The sequence below is a fragment of the Bubalus bubalis genome, chromosome 8 (assembly GCF_019923935.1).
Source record: "Bubalus bubalis isolate 160015118507 breed Murrah chromosome 8, NDDB_SH_1, whole genome shotgun sequence".
NCBI lineage: Eukaryota > Metazoa > Chordata > Mammalia > Artiodactyla > Bovidae > Bubalus > Bubalus bubalis.
In genome coordinates, this window is record NC_059164.1 from 15,203,925 (window position 1) to 15,216,595 (window position 12,671).

The window sequence follows — 12,671 nt, forward strand, 5'->3', positions numbered from 1 at the left end:
AATACTATGATCACACAGTGTAACTCTACACATAAAGCAACTGTTAACCAACTGCACTGAATTTGGAGCATGATTATTTAAAATCTCCAGTTGCAATATTTTTTGAATAATATCTAGTTGGATAAGAAAAAAGACCACTGTCCATATTCTCCACCAACTTATGCTTTTCAAACAAGAAAAAACTCCATAGCAATGAAGAAATGGTGGAGAATGTGATAAAACTGTAGCGCTGTAGCAGATTTTAGTAACTCAGCTCCTTTTCTTAATTGCTACTGGGTTAAATCACATGGCACTGACAATATTCAACTATGTTTGACTTACCAAAAGGATGATTCATATGTTTCAATCTATTAGGAAAGTCGTATTTCATTATACATGGTAAAATCTAAGGAACTGTGTGTCATTCTCCCTAAAAGGAGGGACTGCTCCACAATCCATCAGTAAAGCTTTTAAGAATCTCAGCTTTGGTGGACACTCGTAGGACTCCTCCAGCACAGAATGAGTTGCTAGAAACTACTCAGGGTGAACCCTCTCCATAAATCCGAGAAGGACGTCAATTTACAGAGAGATGACAGGTTCCTAACAGTGTGATATGTTTCCTAAAAACCTACTCTTGGAGACTGGGGGCAGAGGAAAGTGACAAGAGTTATTGTTGAAAGAGTACACAGTTTATATTAAAATGATGAAAAAGCTTTATAAAGTGATGACGGTTACACAACACTGTGAATGTATTTGATACACTGAATTGTATGCTTGCTGCTGCTGCTGCTGCTAAGTCGCTTCAGTCGTGTCTGACTCTGTGCGACCCCATAGACGGCAGCCCACCAGCCTCCCCCTTCCCTGGGATTCTCCAGGCAAGAACACTGGAGTGGGTTGCCATTTCCTTCTCCAATGCGTGAAAGTGAAAAGTGAAAGTGAAGTCGCTCAGTCATGTCTGACTCTTAGCGACCCCATGGACTGCAGCCCACCAGGCTCCTCCAGCCATGGGATTCTCCAGGCAAGAGTACTGGAGTGGGGTGCCATTGCCTTCTCCGGAATTGTATGCTTATGAATGGTTAAAATGATAAATAGTATATATATTTTGCCATAATTAAAAAAAAAAAACAAACTCACTCTTAGAATAAACTTGATTTTCCCTGCTGCAATGTTGCTGGTAATTCAAACTTAGTTGAATTAATTAAGAATGCTGATACAATTAAAAAAAATAAAAACCTCTGACATCCTTTTGAAGACACTACAGTAACTGAATCTGTCCCACATTAGTGTCCCACTTGACTGGGCATGTGGGTTAGACTTAGCACCCTTTTATGGGAAACAAAGGCAGGATTTGGCTTCCTTGATCCATCAAAGCTTCCATCTTGGCAGCCTCGGCACACGCATGCGCACATTCACACGCACGCGCGGCACGCCTCATCTGTTGAGGAGCATATGCGTCGGATATTTGGGGAGGAAAATCATATCTTGAAGCCAGTGGCTGACACACCACATGTCCTGGCAGCCACTTGAAGATGTCGGTATCACTTGTCTCACATCAAATGAGTTAATATGTTCATTTAGAATCCTGGTGGGCAGATAGGAATGTGGGTCAAAGCCCTTTCTACAGCAAGTATCGCTGGATTACTAACGATTCTTTCCCGGGCCCGGACAGGAATAGTATTTAGAGTCTGACATCCCTGAAGAAAAAGACAGTCACACAGTTTGGCAGCTCGGCTCTGATTATCCATTAGACAGATACTTGTCATTAAAATTGTAAAGTGATTCTTCGCTTTACACCACTATGCACCAATTAGTCACAACTTTGTTCAAAGGTGTGAGCCTGCCAGGGGAACCAGAAGGCCCATTATTGGTTTTGGACAACTGGAAAAGCTGACATGTTTAAGTACCTTGGACTTAAAATGCTTTATTTACATGAAGCCAAAAATGTAGTCATTCTGTTATTAAGAGATCTGTGGACTTAAAAAAACGTTTTCTGTTTGGTTAATTATTCTCTACTGGCAACTGTTGAGGTCTCCATGTTTCACCTGATTTCCTTCCCATCAAGTTATAAAGAATTATATCCTATTAGAAATCATCATTTTTCAGTGGTTGAAAGCAATATCATGACGTTAGGGTATTTTTAGGCCTTTGAGTTGTGTGAGAGCTGAAATAAAACTACCCAAACTTCTAGTGTAAGGAGAAAGTTTCAGCTTCTTCATAGTTGTTCATATATGTGGTATTTGAACTATTTCCAGACCATAGCTGAAATATTAGTGATGTTCAGTAGGTCAATCTACTAAAGCTACTAAGCTAACTTTAAGTCAAAACAAGTATTTAAATATTAATACTATAAAGGCAAAACTAAGAATTTTTGGTTTTGATCTTGCTGCAGGGCATGAGGGCTCCTACTTCCCTGACCAGGAATCAAACCTTCACCCCCTGCAGTGGGAGTGTAGAGTCTTAACCACTGGATCCCCCAGGGAAGTCCCAGAATGTATTTTTAAAATTACTAAATCTTCATGGGGCTTCCCTGGTGGCTCAGTGTAAAGAATCCACCTGCTAATGCAGGAGACACGGGTTCAGTCCCTAGGTTGGCAAGATCCCCTGGAGAATGAAATGGCAACCCATTCTAGTATTCTTGCCTGGGAAATCCCATGGACAGAGGAGCCTGATATCCTGCAGTCCATGGGGTCACAAAGAGTTGGACATGACTTAACAACTAAACAACAACAACAAATCATCATTTATGATATATATACATTCTAGTGAAAATAGTGACATTATAAAAAAAGATAAGATTCTAAGTTTATATATCTGAAACTGTGGGGGAAAAAACAATTAAGTTCCATGTCTGACTCAGAAGTAAGTGGAATTATAAATAAGGTATCAGGTCATTGAATGTATAAGAAGCTTTTGATGGGTTATGTCAACACTGTCCTGTTTCTATATATTATCCTAATATCTTGGAAGAATGGTCAAAATTCCTGACTTTTGCACCCTTCTCTCTGATTCCTCTACAATCCCTTGTCACTGCCCTTCCCCCAATCTCTCAAACATTTCCAAAACCCTCAAAATCGACAATCTAAGTGATTCCATAGGTCCTACCTGTTTGACCTGTCTGCAGTATGGTACTGTTGACAGCTCATTCCATGTAAGACCACTTCCTCATTCTTTCATTCAACAAATGCTTATTTTCTGCTGATCTTAAACATGAGTGTAGATATCATAATTTTTTTCTCTCTCAGATATGATAGTGGTACTCCTGAACTGTTGTCTCTAGATTTCCTGCTTTGGGTTTTTTCAAAACCGTAGTGGACCTGTACACATCTGTCTAATTCCTCTGCCAGTGGTTCATTATCTGAAAGACGACTGACCATGTTTAAAGGTAGAGTGCACGAAAGCTATAAAGAAACTTGATTAGTAATCCTCCAGCTACAACGTACATACACATTCCTAGTAGCTGTGTCAAGATAACCACTCCTGTTTTAAAAACTAACCTCTTTTCATAGAGCATTTTGAAGAAAACGGGTCATTGTGTAGGGATGTTTACTGGCTTTACAATTTTAATTTCAAGAAATGTACATTTAGCTTTCATTTCCTTATAAGAACATCAACTCCTTAAAGAAGTATCTGTTGTGCTTGGGAACCTCAAAAAATGAGAAGGAACCATGACACAGGTAGATAAGGAGGAGTAGGCTGTCCAAGAATCATGTACAGTGGGCTGAATGCTTCATTTGCCCCCAATTCCACTAAAACCTACGTCTCACTTATTCATTAATACTAGGTCTGTTGTTTATTTTGGGTGCGTAGATGGATGTTTGATTCACCAGAGATTATTTACTCTGACCATATCCATTTACTAAACTGGACCAGACTGGCACTGCCTCTGAGTTTTTGTAACATCTCAGAAGCTAAACTGAACATAAAGTAAGAGTACTTTGAGTTTCTTACACTTGAGTACCACACAAGAAGACACTGGTGTGGGAGCTGGGGGTGGGGAGTGGGGTGGGGGGGTGGATCCCTAAAGAAAAATGTATGAACAGCCTCAAGTAGAACAATGGAAGAAGTTAAAAGAAGGGAGGCAATTCATCTATTGAAAGAAATCAATATATAATATAAATATCACAGCAGTTTTAAGTTGTTTGAGGATTAGCATGTGCTACTTTGACATGAGGGAATACATCAGGGATAATTCCTAAAGCCCTTTTGGCCCTAGCGCTGGGCTCTCATGCCAGGGTATTTCAGCAAGTCACAAGCTATTTCCTGCTCAGACCACAGGGAGCAGTCCCTCCTCCCAGAGCACAAAGAGGGTCTTCTTGGAAAGAGCAGATCTGGGTGAGATTGGAGACGACAACATCCTTCAGAAATAACCTCAGAAGGACATCAAGAAATGGCAAAAATTACCCAGTTGTGGGCTTGGCACACCCAGCATTCTACTATGTTTGTTTGTTCCAAACTAATTTTGGTTACTTGTTCTCTGTGATCTGAAAGGCCTGCCAGTCTTGGGCCATTCTTTCTAGTTATTGGAGGCCCACTCTATGACGGATGGAGTGGCTGCCTGACCCACAACAGTCCTTGGGAGGTGGCGTAGGGTTCGGAGGCCTTCAGTTTTTACAGAGAAGGAGCGCGGTGTCAGTTTGGGCCTAAGGATATGGCTTCTCAGACACTTGTGTGATGATAGTTCTAATTGATTTTAGAGACTGATGGGATGATATTCTTATGAATAACACTCTTGACCCTCGTCTCATGTCTGGGAGAGGCTGAGGTGGCCTCAAAGGCTTCATTCTGAGAAAGATCTATGTTTTGTTTCTAAGGTAACAAGGTCATTTAGGACAGAATAGGAGGTACTTTACATATGGAAACTATTAATGACAGAAATGATGTATGAAACAGGGCCAGAATCACATTTTTCTTTGATTTCACACATGCTATTTTTTCCTTTTATTCTTTGGCCACCTTTTCTGCAAAGCCTTTGATGAAGAAAACCCAACCACTGGAGCAACAGAACGGGATTGTCATTCATGAGAGAGACTATTCATAATTTCACATTCATAGACAGGCCTCATCTAGAAACTCCCATGGAATCTTTGCAAATGTTACAAGTCCAAAGGTTTCTATTTTAAGGTCTCATAAGAAACAAAATACTTGAAAACGCACATTACTGGTTTCTTTTTCCCATGAGAGTCCTCTCCTTCTTTCCTTGCATTTTCAGATGAACATTGTAACCAAGTAGATTATAACTCAACAGACTATTGTGGTGTGATGGTTTAGTCACCAAGTCATGTCCGACTGTAGCCCGCCAGGATCCTCTGTCCATGGAATTTTTTCCGGCAAGTATACTGGAGTGGGTTGATATTTCCTTCTCCAGGGGATCTTCCCGACCCAGGGATCAAACCCAGGTCTCCTGCACTACAGGCAGATTCTTTACTGACTGAGCTACCAGGGAAGCCCCAACAGACTAGTGTTTCCAGCCATTTAATGATAATTTTACATTAAATGTCTGTACCAGAATTTTTTTGGGGGGAGAAGAAATTTTTAAAAGAGAGGCTCTTGAAAAGTTGAAGTCCTCAGCTACTTTTGGAAAAATGACTCCTCTCATGGCAAGGTTGTGAAAGTCAAGAATGAAGTGTTATCATGTCAGAAAATTACAGCCTGCCTCAAAATACTTGACTCATTATATTTTCTTTCTAAGAATTAATGCCTTGTTAGAATTAAAAGCTAAATTCTGTGGCAATAAACTCATTTTAAAAGAAAACTCTAAGTAGTAATTGTATGAGACATGAAGAGACATGACCAAGCAATCACGTTCTTACATGAACTGCCATCAGCCATCTCCTGAAGTTGTATGTCCGGCTCCCAGCCCAGCATCTCCACAGATGCCCTGACTTCCAGACTTCTCATTTTCCAAAATGACAACTTTGGGCTGGTATGATTTCTAATATCCCTCGTGACTCAAAATATCTATAATTCTATCACTGTTGCAAACTTCAAATCTGATACCTGATTTTAAGCCTCTTTTTCATGAACATGTGAAAATTATCATCTTAGGTGACCAAAGAATCCAAGAAATAAGTATGGATGTCAATATATATATATATATTTTTTTTTTTTTTTCTGGCTGCAGGATTTTTACCTATGGCCAAAGCAATTTTGTAAAAAACTTCTATTCAGTATTCAAAAGAGCCATTTCTTTCCCCAGAGAGAATTAATCCTAGGCAAGGACTGGAAAAGAGAGTTTCCCCAGATGAAGCTTAAGCACACACCCGCTGAGAAGCTCATTCTGTTTTAATTTGCCAATTAAAACTGCCCTGGGAAATCACGCATTGTCATTATCTCATTAAAAATGCTTTATGTGTCCTTCCCTTACCTCTCTCTGAAAAAAGAACACTCAAGTAGCCCACCGGCTCCCCACGACTTAAATTTAAGAGCACCCTTAAAAGACTGGCTTTACCTAGGGTCCTCTGGGGTCCATCATCTGCTCTTATTACTACAATAAATTCTATGGATCTCCAATCACTAACTGAAAATGTTTACTGGGTATTTACTGTATCTGAAATTTTCTAAGCATTGAGAAGAGTTTAAAAGGCGCTAAAATGCCTGTTTTCTGCAAATTAATGGCAACTCTCATTGGAAAATAGGATCTTATAAACTGGTCTTTTAAAGGTCCCTTCTGTCTCGTCTTTTGGTTCTATCTGACTTTTATTCAACCCCACCCTGGCTGTCTTGCCTGGTTATCTGTGGAATGAATTACAAGGCTGATACTGGGAGTTGAGATTGAAAGTGTTAGTCGCTCAGTCATGTCTGACTCTGCAACCCCATGGACTGTAGCCCACCAGGCCCCTCTGTCCATGGAGGAGTGGATAGCCATTCCCTTCAGTCCCAACCCAGGGATTGAACCCTGGTCTCCTACATTGCAGGCAGATTCTTTACTATCTGAGCCACAGGGTTACACTCTTTCAATTAAAAAGCTTAATTTTTGTTGATAGGAAAGTTATAAATCCCCTTTACTTATCAGTTGTATACTGAGTTCACATTACCTGTGGGCAATAGAGTGATTTCAATTGTGTTATTTATTACTACTTTTCAATTTCTAGTGAGTCATAAAATGACTAAAAGCCTGGAGTAAGATGGAAACTGCAGAAATTCTGGATAATGGCTTACATTTAATAATGCCCCTCTGAGTAATATAATAATAATAAATGAAAAACTATGACACTAGCTTCCTACATAGACGTAAACATGATTCTGTGTGTGACACCTGCAGATTATTACGTTTTCCCGAAGATTCATCCTCAAAGAATCCACGGACTCCTGCTTAATAAAAACATGTAGCCCCTTAGGTCAATAGGGGAAAGGCACTCTGCCTATCTATAACCGGCGGGGATGATTACCTTATTGCCTTGAAATCCCTTCGGGCCTGGATCCCCAGGAGGTCCAGCAATGCCCTGCTCCAGGATGAAAACCAAGAATTAGTTCTGCATACAAAAGGCCAAAGAGGAGTGAATCATTCATAAGGGTCCCTAGAGATCCTGGAGTTGGAAGTCAGGACTGTCTGACTCAGAGTTAAGTGAAGGTTACACACACGGAGAAATGGGATGAGTTAAATTCCCTGTGTCAAACACACAGCTTCTAAAATAGTACCTAAAGCTGAGAGCAAACATTTATTGATGAGCTGTTCATTTTCTAAACCTGTGCTTCCAACATTATTCCTGCGCTGGACCACTTTCTGGAAAGATTTTGATTAAACAGCAGCTTTAAAAATATGTATTAATATTCACGGCATATAACTGAAAATTGGAGTGTCCAATGACCCTTTGATAATAATCAGTTACTGCCCTGCCCTGACACAATTCCAGACCAGAACAAAGAAGATGGTGGTTTGAACAAGCTGCCATCTAGGAAATTGCAGTAAAGGTATAATTTTCAGTAGAGTTTTTGAAATGCTGAAATTAGCACTTTACGCATACACACACTCCTCCCATTACAAGTTTAGACAAGGCAAGTCCCCAAACTGGAAAAAACTGATTCAAATCATTTTCTGGAAGAATCATTGCATGTTATTGAGCAGTGACTATGATGGAACAATACAAATGCTGTAATTTATATAAAATGCATAGCTTTCCCAGCAGCAGTGCAAACATAGGTACATTCTGTTTTCAATTGCTTTGACATTATGCTTTTATCTTCCTAGACTCTAATTTTTTTGTTGTTGTTGTTAACTTTTACTCTTTAGCTACTCACTAAGTAGACTCACCTGCTGGTAACTATCTCGAGGGAGCCTGGATTAGTTATTCAAAATATTAGAGCATCAGTTTTCAAACTTTGTTTCACACTGTAATTACCTGGGAATCTTCTGACTGAATTGGTAGAGAGTACAAGTGGGCAAAGGGATTTTAAAAGCTTCCTAGATGATTCTAATACAGACTTAGATTTGGTTTTCACTCCCTTACCTGAATTCCTCTGGGTCCCTTTGGTCCATTTGGCCCTGGGGATCCCTGTGAAATAAAATTAGTAGTAAGATACTCTAAATATCTATTTAGTTTGCAGTGATCTTAGGTGGCACAGAAGGGACTTTATTCTCAGTAGTGGCCAGTCTTCCCAGCTTATCCAAACATCAGATTCACTGTTAACAAAATGATCCTTATTAACAAGCCACCTTGGGTTCCAGCTTTTCTTTAGTAAGAAAATTCATGAAACCACAATTTTGGATTACGTCTTTACCTATATATATTTGACATTTTGATCAGAATTTTTAAAATGTATTTCTTAAGAATTCTTAGAAAGCATTATACTTTGTGGAATACTTATTCTTCCAACAAGGCAATATCAGTTAAATTAAGTGAGTTTCCACAATGTATACATCACTCTCTTCCCCATCTTCAGGACATGGAACTTGGCAAAACACAGTTTATACTCAATACTCTTCTAACAAAATATTTCAATATGTCTGTTAACTAGGAAACCCTTTAAAGTTTCTTTTTATAAGAGTATAATCTAGTCTCTCTTTTCTCAAATTTCTACTTTTTTTTATTACCAAAATGTAACCTATTTATAATATTTATACCATGACAATTATAGAAAAAACTAAATGGACAACAATCACACAGAGGCAACTGCTGTTAACATTTTAGGCATATTTTCATACAATATTGTTCCCAATAGATTTTTTTTCCTTAAATAATTTAATCAAAATGTAGATCCAATTTTGTGTCCTACTTATCTGGTCTTCCATTCAATCAAAAATATTTTGCTTGTCATTAAAAACTCTTAGTAAGCGGAATAATATCTAAGAATGTGAATCTATCATAATTATAATTACTCATTTCCCTAGTTTTGATGTTTAAGTTGTTTCCGATGATTTCTATTGTTAGCAATATTATAGTGAATATCTGTGTGTATAAATCTCTGTTCAACTTCCGATTTATCCCTGAGGATAATTTCCTAGAAGATGATGATTGGCAAAGAACCTGAAGCACATTTAAGGCTCTCTCTCACTTTCTTTTGTCTCTCCACATATGGAAAGATAAAGGAACATTTCCTCCATAAAGTGTGTTCAGATTTCCATTCCCACTACCTAATTAGAGAGAATACATCTTCATTTTATAGAACCCCCATCAATACAGTATTATGTATTACTTTATATTTTTAATATTTATTGCTAAAATATTTTAATGTTTTAAATTTTACTTCTCTGACTGCTTATATGTTCATTTATTATCCATTTATATTTTCTGTTTTATGTTTTTTCCTGTTCTTTGTACATTTTACATGTAAACTTACATGAACCCATCATGTCAAGGACACTATATTTCTTTGAGTTTAGACATGCCTTTTTTCAGATTTTTACATCTCTGATATTGGAATACATGATACAATCAATGCCGTCTTACATTTATAATTGTCAGTACTTTTCTTTCTTTCTAGCACTGAAAATAATAGGGCATTTAACAATCCCTGGCATCTTAGTCAATGAACGACTTTAAATCTTTGTCAGCCATTTTTATTTCACATAGTTTTCCCAGTTATTGTTCGACTTTCATTTCTGTTCCGTGTGTCCCTTCTTCCGTATTTTCAAGTCCATGTCCATCTCCCGTTTTCAGTTATTCTCTGGGAAGAATCCATTCATTATCACACCTTTCATTTTTCCCAGAGATAATTAATTACCAAGACTACATTTTTCAGATTCACCCATCCTTTAACACTACAGTAGTTTAAAAGCTTTCAGAAAGTCTCAAGCTATTTAAAGTGTTTAGTTAATAGGCCAGGGTCACTATTTTCTGCTTTTCTTCTTACCTTCTGCCTCATTTTCTCTCCTTGACCCTTCCCATAATTAAAAGATGGATACTGAAGCGCTTTATTATGTTGGTGGCATGCTGTTAACAGTTAATTGTAATGAAAACTATTTACTTTCACTCTGTACTTTTTTGGATCCTTTATCATGTTTCAAATACACTCTTTATGTATTTCTGGTCCATTAAGGAACTCCTTAACATTTTAATGCTGTCTCCAGTTTACATATTTTATTCATATTTATTTTCTAATGAAGGTAAATAACTACTCAGTTATCTGTGGTTGGCTGCATTTTCAGTTTCAAACCCCTTTCTATATCTAGTTCTTCCCTAATATTGAAAAGTAGTTCATTAACTTATTTCATAGCATTCATTCTATTTTGGAAGGTGCTTGTTCTCCGGGTTTAATTTACATCTGGAAAACTATTCCACTTTGATCCAATTGGATCTTGAACTGACTTTGCCAGTTAAGTTACTCTTTCACCATTAACATTTAGTGGGCCTGGTCTCAAAGGTTAGGGTGCCGCAGAGGCGTGTGGGGGCTCCATTAACTAAAGTTAGGGGTGGCTTTGTTTTCTGCTTCATGTTTCACAGATGTGAAAATTGAATGGTGACGCTCTAATTCCAGTAGTGAGAGCAACATTATGATTCCCAGGATTTCCTCTTAAGGAAACTCAGCCCCAAAGAGAGCTAACAGCTGTTAGCATTTTAAAAGCATGTTCCTTACTTTGTCACCCTTTATGCCGGGTTTACCACATTCTCCACGTTCACCCTAAAAAATAAATACACAAGATAAAGAAGACGGTCATTCAGTGTTAGTATTCTTTTTATAAGAGTCCCAGCTGAATCTTATGACGTTAGCAGTCTGATGAATTAAACACAGTTTTATCCTTAATACTGTGGGTTGTTTGGGCATGAACTCTGAAAAATTTTATCCTTGAGTCATTCCTAACTTGACAGAATCAAATTAGTAATACCACCTAATGAGGCTTCACATTTTTGAGACATGGATGAAATTAAGAGGAAAGAAACCAAGGCTTAATAAGCATCTACCATATATTATATGCCCTTTGCATATATGTGATTTAATTGAATCCACATTACAGCCCAATGAGATCAGTTTTGCCATTCCATTTTTTTTATTTTTTTGCAATTTGATCCTTAGATGTCTTTTTTTTATTGACATATAGTTGACTTGCAATATTAGATTAGTTTCAAGTGTACAAGATAGTGACTCAACATTTTTATAGATTCCACACCATCCAAAGTTATTCTAAAATATTGCCTATATTCCCTGTGCTAGATATTACATCCATGTGACTTATTTATTTTATAACTGACAGTCTGTACCTCCTAATCCCCTTCACTTTCATCTTATTTTATACCTGAGGAAACTGAAGCTCAATAAGATAACTTCACTCCATCACTGAGCTAGTAAAGAAGAGTCAAGGTCTGAAACCAGGTCTACTCAGACTCAGAGACCCTGTTCTTTCCACAACACCACATGCTCTGGCCTGAGCACCAACTTTGATCAATTAGTAACGTTTGCCTAGAAATCCATGAGGAAAAGGTTCTGACTTGACAGAGAAGGGAGCCACAATGTATGAGCAAGGTCTGCAGTGAAAGAGAGAGTCAGGGGTGGTGGCAAGCTTGCTGTGTATTTTCCATCACCTCAGCCTACGGTCCTGCCTTTCCTGGAATATTAATGGGGGAAAAAATTAACATTTAAATGATGCTTTACTGTTTATTATTAGTGTTATTTTACAGACATTATCTCAGTTAATCTGACATCGATGTAAACCATTTAAATCACTGATGTAAATCTTTAATCACTTAATAATGTAAATCATGTCTGAGGTAGATAGTATTAGCCCAGTCTCACAGAATGAAAATTTGTGATTTAAATGTAACTTGCTCAGACAGAATGAGAACTGGGGCCTCTGAATACTAATCCATTATATCAGACTTCTAAGACTTTGAATAATTAGAATTTAAAAGTAACAAAGTCAATTAGAAAAACAACTAAAGTTAGAATTTTCAAAGTGTGTTCACGTATATATTTATTTATTCTGAGCCTCCAAGCAATTCATATTTTTAAGAGAAGGCAGTTCTGTTGGGGAGGTTAAATGATTTACATCAATGTTCATGCCAGCCAATGACTCTTAATCCAGTGCCGTCACTACGAGTTTCTGTTTCTGCTGCTGTTTTATTATCTCTGTGCTGCTCTAGAGCATGCGTCCTGAACAGCTAATACACAATGACATAAGCAACTTATGCTAGCATGAACGTCACTGCTCTGCTTCCTTCATTAAGGAAATCTTGCTATGAAAAATGTCAGCTAAGCTAAACAGGACGTTTAGTGATACAGTGGAGTTATACTCTGCTGCAAGCTTCAGCTCAACACAA

The 12,671-nt window shown here is 37.9% G+C and overlaps 1 protein-coding gene across 2 annotated transcripts in view; it reads right to left on the bottom strand.

Moving 5' to 3' along the window:
* The window catches only part of COL28A1 (collagen type XXVIII alpha 1 chain), a 180,625-nt gene that overhangs the window by 141,721 nt on the left and 26,233 nt on the right, over positions 1 to 12,671 (bottom strand). For both annotated transcript variants that reach the window (XM_006074585.4, XM_044946475.2), the window contains 3 exons: positions 10,993 to 11,037; positions 8,427 to 8,471; positions 7,368 to 7,421 (listed from right to left, as the gene is read on the bottom strand). In XM_006074585.4, the coding sequence (XP_006074647.1) occupies positions 7,368 to 7,421; positions 8,427 to 8,471; positions 10,993 to 11,037 (144 nt within the window). The remainder of the gene's footprint in view (positions 1 to 7,367; positions 7,422 to 8,426; positions 8,472 to 10,992; positions 11,038 to 12,671) is intronic.